Source organism: Pantherophis guttatus, chromosome 14, assembly GCF_059756535.1.
Source record: "Pantherophis guttatus breed Tessera chromosome 14, ASM5975653v1, whole genome shotgun sequence".
NCBI classification, from domain to species: domain Eukaryota; kingdom Metazoa; phylum Chordata; class Lepidosauria; order Squamata; family Colubridae; genus Pantherophis; species Pantherophis guttatus.
In genome coordinates, this window is record NC_142076.1 from 18,742,099 (window position 1) to 18,758,493 (window position 16,395).

General features: G+C 45.5%; 1 protein-coding gene across 1 annotated transcript; it reads left to right on the forward strand.

The window, feature by feature from the left end:
• Positions 1 to 1,176: 1,176 nt before the first annotated feature.
• On the forward strand, positions 1,177 to 13,111 carry KPNA7 (karyopherin subunit alpha 7). The gene is made up of 10 exons (XM_034436544.2): positions 1,177 to 1,242; positions 3,499 to 3,633; positions 5,508 to 5,593; positions 6,053 to 6,321; positions 7,864 to 7,946; positions 8,431 to 8,694; positions 9,529 to 9,762; positions 10,492 to 10,674; positions 11,900 to 12,049; positions 13,031 to 13,111. Exons 1-10 carry the CDS (start codon positions 1,177 to 1,179, stop codon positions 13,109 to 13,111), a joined length of 1,551 nt encoding a protein of 516 aa, XP_034292435.2.
• The last annotated feature ends 3,284 nt before the right edge of the window (positions 13,112 to 16,395 follow it).

A 16,395-nucleotide genomic window follows, 5' to 3' on the forward strand; every position in this document is an offset into this window, starting at 1 on the left:
AGTACAACACCCGAGTCTGTTTTAAAGTAATTTCTGCAGCTCTTCGTGGGCTAGAATTAATTTTTTTCCAAGGTGCCAGCAGTTCAGCCTAGTTTGCAACCAAACTGCCCTGCCTTTTAAAATCTCCTTTCTCTCTGCCTTGACCAATGCACCTTGGCCTCAGCCCAAAACTAAATTTGCTGCAGCTTGCAAAGCAAAAAAAACCAACAACACTCTTTTCCTCTTCCATTAAAAAATGAATTTGGGGTGAATTATAAATGCTATCCAATCCATTAGGAGAATCCTATTGGGACAGCAGAACATATTGTACTATCATAAAAGTTATCATAAAAAGAGGAGCTGACCTGGGGTGCTCACATGGCAGCCCTGATCAAAAGGGCCCAGCAGAGATTCTACTACCTGAGACTTCTCAGGAAACAACAACTGAAGGAAAAACTGCTGGTGACCTCCTACCACTGCACCATGGAGAGTATTTTAACTTACTGCACCTGTGTCTGGTTCGCCAACTGCACAGTGGCAGATAGGACAGCTCCCCAGAGGGTTAATATCATTGCCCAGTGGATCATGGGTTGCCCTCTCCCCTCTTTGGAAGAGCTTTATAGCTCCCGCTGCCTTAAGAAAGTTCAAAACATTCTTAAAGATCCATCTCATCCTGGGCACCCCTTTTTTTTTTGAACTATTACCATCTGGCAGACGGTACAGGACAATCAAAGCAAGGACAAACAGGCTGGAAAACAGCTTCTATCCCAGGGCAATAATCATATTGAATTCTACGGCATAGTGCAATATCGGGTTTTCAATTTCAATTATATAGAATGTATAGGATGTATGTTTGTGTTTTTGTTTTTATAGTTGTAATGTACACTGAAGACGGCATTTAATTTCGTTGTACCATGTGCAATGACAATAAATTAAAACTAAAACTAAAACTAAAACTAAAACAAACTAAACTAAACTAAACTAAACTAAACTAAACTAAACTAAACTAAACTAAACTAAACTAAACTAAACTAAACTAAACTAAACTAAACTAAACTAAACTAAACTAAACTAAACTAAACTAAACTACTGGCTGAGTGAAGTTGAGCTCCTGAGTCAACTATTTTTCTTTTTCACCTAGGTGTAAAGGAGACATACCTGGCCAACAACCTGTCTCGGATTTGCACAACGTGGGCCATGCCTACCACAAACGAGCAAGATGGACGCATGAGGAAGTTCAAAAACAAAGGCAAAAATGTTGCAGTAAGTACTTGTGAAACCCCAGGGGTGGCTCAGGAACCGAAGGGGACAAAAGTGCAAAATTGAGACTCCTGGTATCCAGAGGTGGCACTTACAACCTGGAGCTGTATTCATAGAGGGTCTGATCCACCCTGGTGTAAAGAAGGATGCTTCTGTTCAAAATGACCACGTTCATTTTGTAGCTTGCTTCGACCATTTTGAGAAACGCATGATTTTTGTAAAATAAAGCAGAAAGTGGAGGGACATTTCATTTAGTAGATTTCTTACCCAGCCTATCTCGATTAAATAACAGCATATTAAAACCACAGAGATACAGGAATAAAGAGATACATTAAAAACAGAATGTCTATGGCAGTGATGGCTAACCTTTTTGCTGTCGTGTGCCAAAAGCAGGGGGAACATGGGGGGGTCACGCATAATTCAGTGCGCCCCCCCCATGCATGCGTGAGTGACCCCCTCCGCATCTCCCCTCTTTTGGCACGCAATGGCATGGTGGGCCCATTTTTCGCCCTCCCCAGGCTCCAGAGCCTTTCTTGGAGCCTAGGGAGGGCGAAAACAGCCTTCCCCACCCATCCCGGAGGCCCTCTGGAGGCTGGAAACAGCCTGTTTGCCAACTTCCAGTGGGCCCAGAAGGCCTGAAAATCAGCTGGCCAGTGCACGCATGCCTGCTGGAGCTGAGCTAGGGCAATGCTCGCGTGGCCACAGATATGGGTCTCCGTGCCACCTGTGGCACGCATGCCATAGGTTTGCCATCACAGGTCTATGGAGATTCTTCATCGTCCAGGTCATGGTTGTCCCAAATATGCTTTTTCAGGAGGTAACTGGACTTTTTTTGAGGTTTTTTTTTTTCCTGAAAACATTTCATTTCTCATCCAAGAAGCTTCTTCAGTTCTGCCTTGGATGAGAAGCTAAATGTTTTCAAAGAAAAAAAAAAAAAACCCAAGAAAATCCAGTTGCCTTTTGAAAAAGCACATTTGGGATTAAAAAACAGAATTTAAAACATCCAGATGAAAACCAAGTCCCAAAATTCAAAAGGCTAGGAGGGCAACAACGCAGCCGGAGTTTTCCTCAGGCCACCAGCCACTCAGACATAATGCAAAGTGGGTGAAGGCATAGAGTCGTGGCCACAATTGTGGAAACCTTTTGGGAAAAGTGTATTTTCTAAAACTAGCGAATAACAGCACTTTTTTGGGGAGGAGTACAGAGGTGGGTTTCAGTGGGTTCTGACCAGTTCTGGAGAACCGGTAGCGGAAATTTTGAGTAGTTTGGAGAACCGGTAGTAAAAATTCTGACTGGCCCCGCCCCCATCTATTCTCTGCCTCCCAAGTCCCAGATGATCCAGAGGAAATGTGGATTTTGCAGTATCCTTCCCCTGGATTGGGGAGGGAATGGAGATTTTACAGTATCCTTCCCCTGGAGTGGGGTGGGAATGGAAACAGTATTCTTCCCCTGCCATGCCCACCAAGCCACACCTACCAAGCCACGTCTACAGAACTGGTAGTAATTTTTTTTTGAAAACCACCAATGGAGTAGTACCATAAAATTATATATCAATGGAAAGATAATTTAATCAAGAATGCAATGCAATAGCTTTCATGAAGGATTTGCTATTAGAATAGCAGTGACAGTATAAAGAAGAAAAGCAAAACACGTAGAAAAAAACGAGATATACAAAAATTATCACCGTAGAAAAAAGGAGATATACAAAAATTATCACCATGTCAGTTAATCCTTAGTTGGGTAACTTTTAGCATGAATTATGGCCTTACAACGTCTTCCCATGGAGTGAACCAAGTCTTTGAGTTCTGCAGCAGTTCTAAAGTGAAACCAAGATTGAATGATTGCTTCTTATTAACTGGGTTTTATTGCTGGGTGGCTTCAGACTAACAAGTTTCTTTAGTCGGCTCCATAGATTTTCCATTGGGTGAAGGTCTGGGCTATTCCCAGGCCATTCCAGCAGTGGAATAGGATTATCTTGAAACTCCAAAAAAAATAATAATGGTGTTATTAGCCATCAAACCTCAAAAATACACTTTTCCCAAAAAGGTTTCCACAATTTTGGCCACTGCTGTAAACCCTGTTGTCTATTCTTCTCTGAAGTTTGATAGTGGCAGGTAAGAATTGGTTTTGCTCAGGGACATTTGATCTTTTGAACCCTGATGATAATCCCGAATTCCTCTTGTTCCCTGCACTTCCAATCGTACGGCTCATCACTGGCTGTTTTAAAAATCTGTAATGCTCGGCCCTCTTCTTTGGTAGGAAATCCGTAGACGAAAAATTGAAGTGAGAGTTGAACTTCGCAAAGCACGGAAAGACGAACAGATTTTGAAGCGAAGGAACATCTGCTCTTTGGCTGAAGCCAGCCTGTCTCCCGAGAAAGACGAGAAGAACGTGGTATGCGTGGGTGGGTGGTAGTAGTAGTGTGATAAGGAGAAATGCTCCGTAGTAAAACTCATTTTTACCTCCTCCCTCTGTAGGTGTTAGTTCAAGAATATATCACATCTAGTTTTATTTATTTTATTTTTATTTATTTATTTATTTGTCAAGCAGATATAAGATAACAAGTAAAAGGATAAACATAATTTGAATACATGAAAAGAGGAAGAGTAAAAAGGAACATTAGGACAGGGACGGAAGGCACGCTGGTGCTCTTATGCACGCCCCTTACAGACCTCTTAGGATTTTATTTTTATTTTTTTAATTTTAATTTGATTTATATGCCGCCCTTCTCCAAAGACTCAGGGCAGCTTACAATGCGTTAAGCAATAGCCTTCATGTATATTTATACAAAGTCAGCTTATTGCCCTCACAAACTGGGTCCTCAATTTACCCACCTTAGAAAGGATGGAAGGCTGAGTCAACCTTGAGCCTGGTGAGATTTGAACTTGCAGTAATTGCAGGCAGCTGATGTTAATAACAGTGCATTAGTCTGCTGCGCTACCAGGGCTCCTGGGAGAGGGAATGGGGTGAGGTCAACAGTAGACAGTTTAAGGTTAAAGTTTTGGGGGTTTTGGGATGAGACCACAGAGTCAGGTAGTGAGTTCCAGGCATTGACCACTCTGTTACTGAAGTCATATTTTCTGCAATTGAGTTTGGAGCGGTTTACCTTGAGTTTGTATCTATTATTTGTTCATGTATTGTTGTGGTCGAAGCTGAAGTAGTCATTGACAGGAAGGACATTGTGGCAGATAATTTTATGTACTACACTTAGGTCAGACCGAAGTCGGCATAGTTCTAAGTTGTCTAAGCCCAAAATTTGAAGTCTGGTGGCATAAGGTATTTGATTGTGGGTAGAGGAATGGAGGACTCTTTTCGTAAAATATCTCTGGACTCTCTCGATTGTATTTATGTCCAATATGCAGTGCGGGTTTCAGACAGAATGAGCTGTATTTGAGAATTGGTCTAGCAAATGTTTTGGATGCAGGGGTCTGCAACCTTAAACACTCAAAGAGCCATTTGGACCTGTTTCCCACAGGAAAAGAAAACACCGGGAGCCACAAAACCCTTCCTGTGCCTGACTATTTCTTGAGCGGCCACAAAACTAGCATATGTAGTTGAATTCAATGTTCTGTTTTCTTCCGAAACTTTTCTTTTCTTGGATTTATCCATGGTTGGCCTACCGGGGATTCAAAAGCTCAATAAATTGCGTGCCGGCGGGTGTCGCACATTGGCGGTTGTGATGCATATTTTGAGTGACAGGGAGCCGCAGCACAGGGGTGAAAGAGCCACATGTGGCTCCAGAGCCGCAGGTTGCTGACCTCTGCTCTAGTTGTACAATATTACCAGAGTACACATTTCATTTTCTATATAACAGCCTTTCCAACCCATGCTGTCTAAATCTCTCGGGTTCAGAAATCCAAATTTCACTCGTATTTGGTTGTGAATTCTGCGTCTGTAATTCTCACACATCTGGAAGGAGACTGGTTTTATAAGGCCCCCTTTTCCATATCTCTGTATATGAGTAGGATTTGTTCACACCGGTTGACTGTGAGCACGAGAGTTTTGGAGAGGTGTGTGATGAAAACAGAAATGGAGTATTGCCAAGATCTGAGGACTCTGTTGTGCTTGGTTCATGTGGCATACTAAACTATGATATGGGTTGTTATTTGGGGCTTAGTGTGAATAATAAGCGTAAACCATGTATTGACCGGAAGATGAAGTTCTTGGCTGTTTTTGTAGTTCGATACCTGGCATGGCCAGAAGCATCTGTGAATCCTGATGACCTCTTTCTGGTGGTCTTCTGACAATCCTTTTGCTTCCTGCTGCAGGTTACTCAGATCTCTATGATAGATATAGTTGAGCTGATCCAGTCGGATGATCTATTTCTTCAGCTGAAGGCAGCCCAGGCAGTCAGGTATGTTAAAAGCCATAAGTTGTGACCCCCATCAATCCATCTCAGTTGCCATTGGTTAGTTAACTAACTGGGTTGGTTCTCGGGCGTAGGAGAAGAGCAGGAGATCAAATCAACCAGTCAATGATGGCCACTAGGTTTCTAGAGGAGCTCAATGGATAACATATGACTGCAGGACTATAAATTCCTATCTAAAGATGGTTGGTACAATCCGGATAGAGTGATCCAACATGAAAGATGACCTAAGCTGTCAATCCCCATGTTCTCCTGCCTCTAAGAACCATACTGCCTATTGGGAATCCCACCACAGATATGGGCAAGGCATAGCTTCTGAATGACCTTCAAATGTTGAAGGTGCCTCCGTTATTTTAGAGGTCCCTTGAGAAATGCCACTCTTGGGGTGGTGCTTCCAGAAGGGTGAGGCCACCTTAAAGGTCGCCCTTGTTTCTCCTCTCCCAACAGGAAGATGCTCTCCAAGCAAAAGAACCCACCCATCGATCAAGTCATTGAATCTGGAATCATTCCTAAACTGGTGGAGTTCTTGTATTATCACGATACTCCCAACTTGCAGTTTGAGTCTGCCTGGGCACTCACCAACATTGCTTCAGGAACCTCTGAGCAAACCAAAGCTGTGGTAGATGCCAACGGCGTCCAGGGCTTGGTTGTCCTTTTGTCTTCTCCACACATCCACATCTGTGAGCAGTCGGTGTGGGCCCTCGGCAACATTGCCGGTAAGTTGTGAGGCTGGCTCGTTCTGACGAATGCCGGTTACAGAATCATGGAAACAGAATTAGGTGTATCTTGGCTCTCATTTATTGGTGGATTATGGTACGGAATGGCTTCCCTATCTCTCTTTATCTTCTGTCCTATGGACTTTTATCTTACTGGAGAGGATACATGTGGCTTCTTTGATACCCCAACAATGTCCATCAGTTGTGGACATAGAACCCAACCATCATCTTTGCATGGAGGGTGGGCCAAGTCATGAGTGAAGACATCATTGGATTGTTGTGTGCATTCCACGCACGCAGGCAGCAATTTAATGACTCCAGTGTAATTGCACTAACAGAGCAATTTTATTATTCCAGTTACCACCAAGAAGGGTGTAAAATTTAGTGTACGGCATGAAATTGTATTGTGCTACAGTAGCTAGCTTCACTCTGGAATAGCAATAGCACTTAGATTTATAGACCGCTTTACAGTATTTTACAGCCCTCTCTAAGCAGGTCAGCCTCTTTCCCCCAACAACTTGGGTCCTCATTTTACCAACCTTGGAAGGAGGGAAGGCTGAGTCAACCTTGAGCCTGGTGAGATTCGAACTGCCAAATTGCAGGCAGCCGGCAGTCAGCAGAAGTCACCTGCAGTACTGCACTCTGACCACTGCACCACCGTGACTCATGATGGCTCATGATGTTTTAAAGGAAGGGGAAAATCATAAATTCTGACTTAAAAATTGTACATTAGGCATAATTCGGACATCATTTTTACATTTATTTTTCCAAAGATCCTTGTGTGCTATATGTACTGTACAGTAAGGGTTATAGCAACAGCACTAGCACTTAGACTTATATACTGCTTCACAGTGCTTTGCAGCCCTCTCTAAGCAGTTTACAGGGTCAGCCTCTTTCCCCCACAATTCGGGTCCTCATTTTAGTCACCTCGGAAGGATGGAAGGCTGAGTCAACCTGGAACCTGGTGAGATTTGAACTGCCAAATTGCAGTCAGTCAGCAGGAGTAGCCTGCAGTACTGCACTCTAACCACTGCGCCACCGTGAAAGCAGAAGATTAAGAAACCGGAATCTCTTCTAAATTGGCAGGGCCTACCAATTCATCTGAGCTGGTATATAGTTCCAAGATATAAGTAGCTCTCGAGTTATGACCACAAACAAGCCCCAAAATTTAGATTGCTAAGTGAAACATTTGTTAAGTGAGTTTGCTTTACTTTACTTTTCTTGCCACCGTTGTTCAATGAATCATTGCATTTGTTAAGCGAATAATAAGGGTGCTTAAATGAATCCGGCTTCTCCGTTGATTTTGCTTGTCAGAAGGTTGCAAAAGGGGGATGACATAACCCCGGGACCGTCATAAATGTGAGCCAGTTTGCCCAAGGATCTGAATTTTGATCATGTGACCTTGGGGATGCTACAAGGATCCTAAGACACTTTCCGGTGCTGTTGTAACGGTTGCTAAATGAACTGTTGTAAGTTGACTACCTGGAGTTGTTGATTTTTTCTTGAAAGCACAATTCTCCTTCCCATCACTGTTTTGTGTAGGAGATGGATCTGTCTACCGAGATACTTTGATCAGCTTCGGCGTAATTCCACCAATTCTGTCACTGGTGACGCCGTCTACTCCGGTATGTAGAAAGTCTGTTCCCTTGGGTTTGTTCCAGGGGTGAAATCCAGCAGGTTCTGGAGAACCTGTAGCGGAAATTTTGAGTAGTTCGGAAAACCGGCAAATACCACCTCTGGCTGGTCCCAGAGTGGGGAGGGAATGGGGATTTTGCAATATCCTTCCCCCAGGGAATGGGGTTAAAACCAGGAAGTAATGACATCCGGGTGGGTGGGCGGAGCTTCGCTCCACCATCGCTACCGAATCGCCAAACCAATGGCCAAGATTGCTACGGGACCAGGCGATCCGGTCCGATCTGGGAGCATTTCACCCCTGCCAGTGCTGTTGTAACTTGGAAACATCTGTGTGTAAGTCGAGGACTTCCTCAAATCGCTGTCTGGGTTACTTAGTTCCTGCCTTATCCTTGAGAATCTGGAAACGTGTTTGCATGTCTTTTTTTTATGGGCTTGCTTGTTTTCAACCTAACGAACATCTTCTTAATTTCTTAGGTGGGCTTCTTGAGGAACGTCACTTGGACCTTGTCCAATCTCTGCAGAAACAAAAACCCTCATCCTCCACTGGACGCTGTGAGGCAGGTGCTTCCCACCCTCACTTGCCTCCTGCAACACAAAGACAAGGACATTATCTCTGACACCTGTTGGGCGATGTCCTACTTGACCGATGCCTCGAACCATCGCATCCAGGTTGTGGTGGAGGCTGGAGTCCTCCCTCGGCTGGTGGAGCTCCTGTTCACCAACGAGCTGCCCATTCTGGTAAGCAAGAGTGGTTTTTGTGGGGGACATTAGTGAGGGACCTCCGTGGTCGTCTTTGCTTTCTCTTGGTGGAGATCTTTGTAGGCCCCAGCTCTACGTACTATAGCAGTGATGGCGAACCTGTGGCATGTGTGCCCCCAGTGGTACGTGGAGCCATATCTGCGGGCACATGAGCTGTTGCCCTAGCTCAGCTCCAGCGCACATGCGCGCGCCGGCCAGCTAATTTTTGGCTGGCCCCACCCACACCGCGCCTTCCCTCCCAGGAGTCTCCACGCGGCCTGTTTTGGATGCCAGGTAAGTACAGGGCTCGCGCGGAGGCTCTGGGAAGGCGTTTTTGGCCTCCGGGGGAAAGGGAGGCTGTTTTCACCATCTCCAGGCTCCAGGAAAGCCTCTGGAGCCTGGGGAGGGCGAAAAACAGGCCTACCAGGCCCACCAGAAGTCAGGAAATAGGCCGTTTCCGGCCTCCGGAGGCTTCAGGGAGGCCTGCTAGGCCCAAAATGGGGCACGGGGGAGGGGTCATCTGTGTGTGAGGGGTGTCATGCACACATGCAGAAGGCATGGGGGGACATTGAATTATGGGGGTGGGCACGTGCGTGCGTGACCCTCCCGGCCCCCGCTTTTGGCATGCAATGGCAAAATGGTTAGCCATCACTGTACTATAGGCAACGACGTTCTGGTAAGCAAGAGTGATTTTTTTTTTTTAGAAGGTAATACTAGGCTAGGTGAGGGATCAGCCCCCGTGAAGATCATCTATCCAAACATTCCACTTGTGGGAATATTAGTCATGGATCTCCATGATCTTCTTGTCTTTCTCTTTGGTGGACATCTTTGTAGACCCCAGCTGTGCGTGCTATGGGCAACGTGGTCACCGGGACAGACGAACAGACCCAGATGGCCATCGATGCGGGCATCTTGTCCGTCCTGCCGCAGCTCCTGCGTCATCCCAGGTCATTGATCCAGAAGGAGGCCGCGTGGGCTTTGAGCAACATTGCTGCCGGACCGTGCAGCCAAATTCAGCAGCTGATCACCTGCGGGCTGCTTCCTCCTCTGGTGGAGTTGCTGGCCAAGGTACGATGCCAGTGTTCCAAGTAACACACCCATAGAAAACAAACTCCGAGGCACTCGAGTTCCTCAAAGAACCGTTTATTGGATCATCATATTGGCGCAGACTGGTGAAAGCCGACTCTGAGGTTTCCCGCGGCTTTCACCTAATTAAAAGTAAAAGGTTTCTCTTTCCCCCCAAAGTCACTATCACGCTGTCCAATCCAGGTGCTGGCTGGTTGCTGGGTTACTTGCTCCTCCTCCGGCCAGCCACTTGTGAGAACGACCTTGGTTCCCACAGGAAAACGTTATTATTTTGGCTACAAAATCCCATTTAACTATTTTTTACCCCCTGTCACTGCTGTATGGCATCCCTGAAGCCTCCAAGTTGGCTTCAGCCAGGCTCACTTCAGGGTTCCGGAGGCCGGAAACAGCCCATTTCCCAACTTTCGGTGGGACCGAAAGGCCCAAAAATCAGCTGGCTGGCGCACACATGTGCTGGAGCTGAGCTAAGGCAACACTGCCCACTCGCTCAGTCGTCCTTTTTTCACTTAATTTTTAACCTTTTTTTTACCCTCTGTGCATGCACTTCCAAACCGGTAGGGAAGGTAAGTAGATTTCATCCCTGGTCATAAGTCCCCTAAGTCCGTCATAACACGGAACATATGCTAAGTCGCCGATTCGTAAGTGGAGAGCTACCTGCAGGAGCCATGTTCATATATTTCTTAAGGTTCTGTACTTCTTTCCCGTGTGTAGGGAGACTACAAAGCCCAGAAGGAAGGTGTTTGGGCTGTGGCCAATATCACAATGGGCGGCACGGTGCAGCAAGTGGTGTCGATGATCCGGGCCGGAGTCCTGAAACCTCTGCTCAACCTGTTGTCCGTCAAGGATAGTAACACCATCCTTGTGATCTTGGACAGTCTCACCAACTTCTTCCGGGTAAGGATAAGGAAGGAAACTATAGATCGTACCGAGCTGGAATGATAGAGAATTTGGATTTATTGTGAGCTGTTCTGTTGATCCACTTAGGTTCCTATTTGCAGGAATTGGGTATGGCTAGTCTAGAGAAAAGAAGGACTGAGGGGGACAGGGTAGCAGTATTCTAGTATTTGAGGAGCTACCACAAAGAAGAGGGGGTCAACTTATCTTCCAAAGCACCCAGAAGGCAAGAGAAGAAACCATGGATGGAAACCAATCAAAGAGGGAAGCAACCTGGAATTAAGGAGAAACTTCCTAACAGTGAGGACAATTAACCAGTGGAACCAGTTCAGAACTTGTGGGTAGTCCATCACTGGAGGTTTTAAAGAAAAGACTGAACACACTTGTCTGAAATGATATAGAGGTCTTGAACAGGGGGCTGGACTAGTAGACCTCCAAGGTGCCTTCCAGCTCTATTCTGATTCCTGCTAGAAACTGACTTAGGGATGTGTCTATTCAGGCTTATTTAGACTGTGGCTTAGAGAGGATCTATTCTTTCAGATCTGGCTTCGTGGGCCTTAGGAAAGGAGGTAGAAATCAGGAAATCTAGTTTCTCCAAGATTCTAAACTTGAAGGTGGCATTTTGGTGAAGGCTATTGCTGAGCACATTGTAAGCCGCCCTGAGTCTTCGGAGAAGGGCGGCATATAAATCAAATTAAAAAAAAAATATGCCCCCTGTACCCCATGCATGCGTGCGCATTCCCCCATGCTCCCCCCACTTTTGGCATGTGATGGCATGGTGGGCCCAGTAGGTCCATTTTTCGCCCTCCCCAGGCTCCAGGGGCTTTCTAGGAACCTTGGGAGGGCGAAAACGGCTTTCCCCACCCCTCCGGAGGCCGGAAACAGCCCATTTCCCAACTTCTGGTGGGCCTGGAAGGCCCGAAAATCAGCTGACCTAGGGCAATGCTCACATGCCCACAGATATGGCTCCGTGTGCCATCTGTGGCACGTGTGTCATTGGTTCGCCATCACGGATCTACACCCTTTGGTGACCTGGATCTCCCTTGGTATAAAACCATGATTGTCTAACTCTGCCTAAGCACAGTTTTGCTTTCAAAGCTAACCCTTCTTGGAGCAGTGGGTAAATCCCACCCCTTATCTTGTTTCATTCACCGGGATTAAACCATGGCTTTGTGCAAGAGAGGAAGGCAGACCTACAACTCGTGTTTTCTTTTTTCCATACCAGACAGCTGAGAAGTTGGGTGAGACAGAAAAATTGGGCCTTCTGGTTGAGGAGCTGGAAGGCGTGGAGAAGATTGAAGCTCTTCAGACTCATGAGAATAACTTGGTCTATCGCGCTGCTCTAGCCCTCATTGAGAAATACTTTTCTGGAGAGGTAAGTGGGCGCTGCCATCAAATTCCCAAGTTATTCTTGAAAAGCGTAGCTTTTAAAGGAGAACTAACAGTATCCTATCAGCTGGGAAATTCCTTCTCCATTCAAAGAACATCTGGGAACTGCTAGCTTCTGAGCATATTTTTAACCCCATTGGGAGCAGTCCAGAGGTGGGTTTCAGCAGGTTCTGACCAGGTTCTGGAGAACCGGTAGCGGAAATTTTGAGTAGTTTGGAGAACCGATAGTAAAAATTCTGACTGGCCCCGTCCCCATCTATTTTCTGCCTCCCAAGTCCCAGCTGATCGGGAGAAAATGGAGATTTTGCAGTATCCTTCTCCTGGAGTGGGGAGGGAATGGAGATTTTACAGTATCCTTCCCCTGCCACACCCACCAAGCCACGCCCACAGAACCGGTAGTAAAAAAATTTGAACCCCACCACTGGAGCAGTCACTGGTTAACTCTATTGCTGAGATTTCAAAACTGTCCTGAGAGTTGTTTGGTGAGTTTGTGAATTGTGGTAAAGCATTTGAAAAATTAACTGACATTGTTGACTTAGATTTAGCCTGCGGTACGAACTTGGCCCCTGCCGTTTATTCAATAAACCATAGTTAAGAGAAGTTTTATTTGCATATGTCTTAAGAGATAAGAGGCCTGATTCCCACTTTAACTAATAAATTACGGTTTTGTTCAGTTTTGATTTTCTATGCTGGACAAATGCAACCATTCGTGGTTTGCTCCACAAAGGAAACGTGTAAAGCAATACTTGGCACCATCTGCAGATTTGACCTGTGAAAAGTTGCTTCTGGTGTTAGAATAGAATTCTTTATTGGCCAAGTGTGATGATTGGACACAAAAGGAATTTGTCTCTTTCATCAAATTATAATGCTTGGAATTTTGGGGAAGTTAAAGTAACAGATTTGAAAAGTCTGCAAGGAAAATATTGATTTTTTCCCCCTCTTTTCTTTCTCCCGTCGATGTTAGGAGGTTGAAGACCTAAACCGTGAAAATGAAGAGACGAAAACTCTGCCTTTTAAAGCCGAACAGCGGGATTTTTTCGATTTCTGAAAGAGCTTAGCTTGTTGCATGCCTTCAAACATGGTGATGGATGCTCTTTTTGGGTGAGCACTAAGAGGGAGGGATGAAAAAAAGGGTTAACAATACGTCATTTGTTATAATAAATCACTCTCCTGACTTTGCAGAAATTGTGCCTGGACTATGTCTCTTCCTTTCTTCTCCTTGCTGTGAAAGCAGTTCGATCTAGAGCAGACTTCTTCAGCCGGCCTTGTAGAAGCATCCATATGTTGTAGCAGAGTTTCTCAAACCTTGGCAACTTTTAAGATGTGCGGACTTCAACTCCCAGAATTCTCCAGCTGGTTGAGGAATTCTGGGAGTTGAAGTCTTACCCATCTCAACGACTCATTCCACGTTCTGCCCCATTACGTATGAGGAGAAACTAACACGACAAGCATAATGAACTTCAGCAGGGTTTTATGCGATGTGTGTGAATCTGGGAAAAAACTCTTTGTAAATCACCATCCTTGTAAAAAAAAGTCATTTAGAACAGTGGTCACCAACTGGTGGTCCATGAGAAAATTTTGGTGGTCTGCAGAAAAATGATTTGTATTTTTTATATTGCACTAAATCACATATCCCCTGGGCCGGATATGTGCAATGAACGTTTGTGTTGCTGCAGAGAATCTCTGTTGTGACCCAGGCCCAAGTAAGTAGTAGGAAAATCAGTCAGTGAAAAAACAAACAAACTTTATTCGAACAGCATCTTTTGGAAAAAGCATCTTTGGGGCAACCATGACTTGGATGACTGAGAATCTCCATAGATGTCCTAAAAGTCCTTTTTTTCAAGAAGCAGTTCAGCGGTTCAAATCCCTAGTGCTGCATAATGGGGTGAGCTCCCGTGACTTGTCCCAGCTTCTGCCAACCTAGCAGTTCGAAAGCACTTAAAAAACGCAAGTAGAAAAACAGGGACCACCTTTGGTGGGAAGGGAACAGCGTTCCATGCACCTTTGGCATTGAGTCATGCCGGCCACATGACCACCGAGATGTCTTCGGACTGCGCTGGCTCTTTGGCTTTGAAACGGAGATGAGCACCGCCCCCTAGAGTCGGGAACGACTAGCACGTATGAGGGGAACCTTTACCTTTAATCACTTATTTGTTCCCACTGTAGCAAAGACCAGGGTGGGGATCTTCAAAGAACTGTCACCCTTCCCTGAGAGGTGTGGTGATACTTAGTCGGGACTGTGTCTCATCTGTAATGTTAATTATTGCATGGGATGGGTGGAGAACAAGCAAGGAATCACTAGTTTTTATGGAGAAATGACTGCTGCCCTGATCAGTCTTCCAGAAGGCAGAGCTTAGCAGGAAACCCTATCACTTGTGAATTCCTGCAAACTGAGCTGGAATGATAGCTGTCCGTGGGGAAAGAGGGAGCCAAGTCTCAAATGCACACTCCCTTTCAAGGAGAAGGTGCATATTAACAATTTAATCTAGGATTTTGTAGAGTAGCTAGAGGTATTTGTTAGAAAGTTATTAGCCCCATCCGCTTTCTCTTCCTCCGTAACTTTTATTTTGGCTGCAAATTCTTATTGCTACTAATCATTTCCCCCTTTCCATCATCAAACAGTAATACTCTCAGAATAGTATCTGTGGAGCTGCCCTCTGCTGTCCTGACGAGTTTGTTATCCTGGTGCATAAATCAGGATTATGATAGTTTCCCCCCCTGCTGGAAGGGCTCTGTGTGTGGCTCAAAACTTTACACTGTCTGTTTGTGAGATTTACATCCCGTTTTTGAGTTGGAGGCTCCACAAAATTACACTTCTGGCTTTTTTAACCTGTTTAATTTTGAAAGTGAACTTTTTCCAATTTGTCCTCCTAACCGCTTCGTGATTGCAAATCACAAGTCACTCCTGTTTTCAGATGGGGATCGTGGTTGCAAAGCGAATCGGCACCTCATTCCTATACTGGCTTGATCCCATCCTTGCGGTTTTAATTTGAAATTGGTTTGAAATTGGTTTGTTTTAAATTGATGGCCAAAATTATTTAATGTTTTTAAACTGCTTTTAAATTTTATATGTTGTGTTTTACCGTGGCTGTTCACCGCCCCGAGTCCTGTTGGAGAATACTGTTGGCGGTATACAATACTGTTGGCGGTAAGTCCTGTTGGCGGTATACAAATTAATTAATTAAATAAATAAATAAATAAATAAATATACTGAGTAACATATATTGCGCAAACACAACCAGAAGGAGGTGATGAGAATGAAGAGGGAAACCCAGCCAATCGTGATTTATTTATTTCACAAACCACAGTTAACCAAGCTGTCAACTCAACTTCTGAACCAACTCCAGTGGGAGATGCCGGATTGGAAAAAAAAAAAGAGGAGCCTCCGGTTACACAACTTCGCATCCTTAGCTTTAAAAAAAAAAGAAAATTGACCATTTTCAGCCCTTAGGCTTGCAAAAAAATAAAAAAATAAAAAGCTTTCCGGATTTATAACCCCGATTTTCCCTCTACAGATATTAAAAACAAAAATTGCAATTATTTTTTGTTTTGCAACAACAAAAATTGCAATTTTGTTTTTTTTGCAAAAGCAACAAAAAAAAATGCAATCTCAGTCATTCAACTGAAGCAGTCTTTCCCTGCCCTGGGCTTCTCCTTGAGGGAACTATAATTTGTTTCCTTCCACGGGCCCAATCCTGCTTTTCCAAAATGCCACCGACCACACCTCCCATCATCCTGAGCCATCAGGATGAGCATCTCCTCCTCAGGTGTGTGGGCCACCTGTGCCCTTCCAGAGAGAAACCGCCCCATGATTGGCTGACTCCTTTCCCACTGTCCCACCTCCGAGGGCTGACGGGATTGGTAGTTTCATAGCCGGGACACTTCACCACGCCCCCCGAGAGACTCCGCCTCCTCCCTCCCTCCTTCTCTCTCTCTCTTTAGGTCAGGATGGGCAACTATGGCCCTTTTACAACCTGTGGACTTCAACTCCCAGAATTCCTGAGCCAGCTTGGCTGGCTCAGGAATTCTGGGAGTTGAAGTCCACAGGTTGTAAAAGGGGCCACAGTTGCCCATCCCTGCTCTAGGTTTATGATAGGCGGGACCTCCCCAAGATGGCCGCCGCTCTGGCGTAAGCGCGCGCGCGCACACACGCACACACGCATAGACACAGAGGGAAAAAAAAAAAAAAAAAGTGGGCGGCGCCGAGCCCGGCCTCGAAGGCGGGCGGTTGGCTCAGGGGAGGGGCGGCGCGAGCCCGCGCAGTCGCCGTTCGCGTCCGGCGGGGCGGGCGTCGAGCTCCGTGAGGCGGCGCCGCCTCCGCCGCCGCCGCTT

Excerpts from the sequence above, each read along its gene's own strand:
- KPNA7 (XM_034436544.2), top strand. The coding sequence starts at position 1,177 with ATGCCTACCACAAACGAGCAAGATGGACGCATGAGGAAGTTCAAAAAC. Across the intron at positions 7,947-8,430 it reads TGGTGACGCCGTCTACTCCG|GTGGGCTTCTTGAGGAACGT; the intron begins GTATGTAGAAAG and ends TTAATTTCTTAG. Across the intron at positions 10,675-11,899 it reads GTCTCACCAACTTCTTCCGG|ACAGCTGAGAAGTTGGGTGA; the intron begins GTAAGGATAAGG and ends TTTCCATACCAG.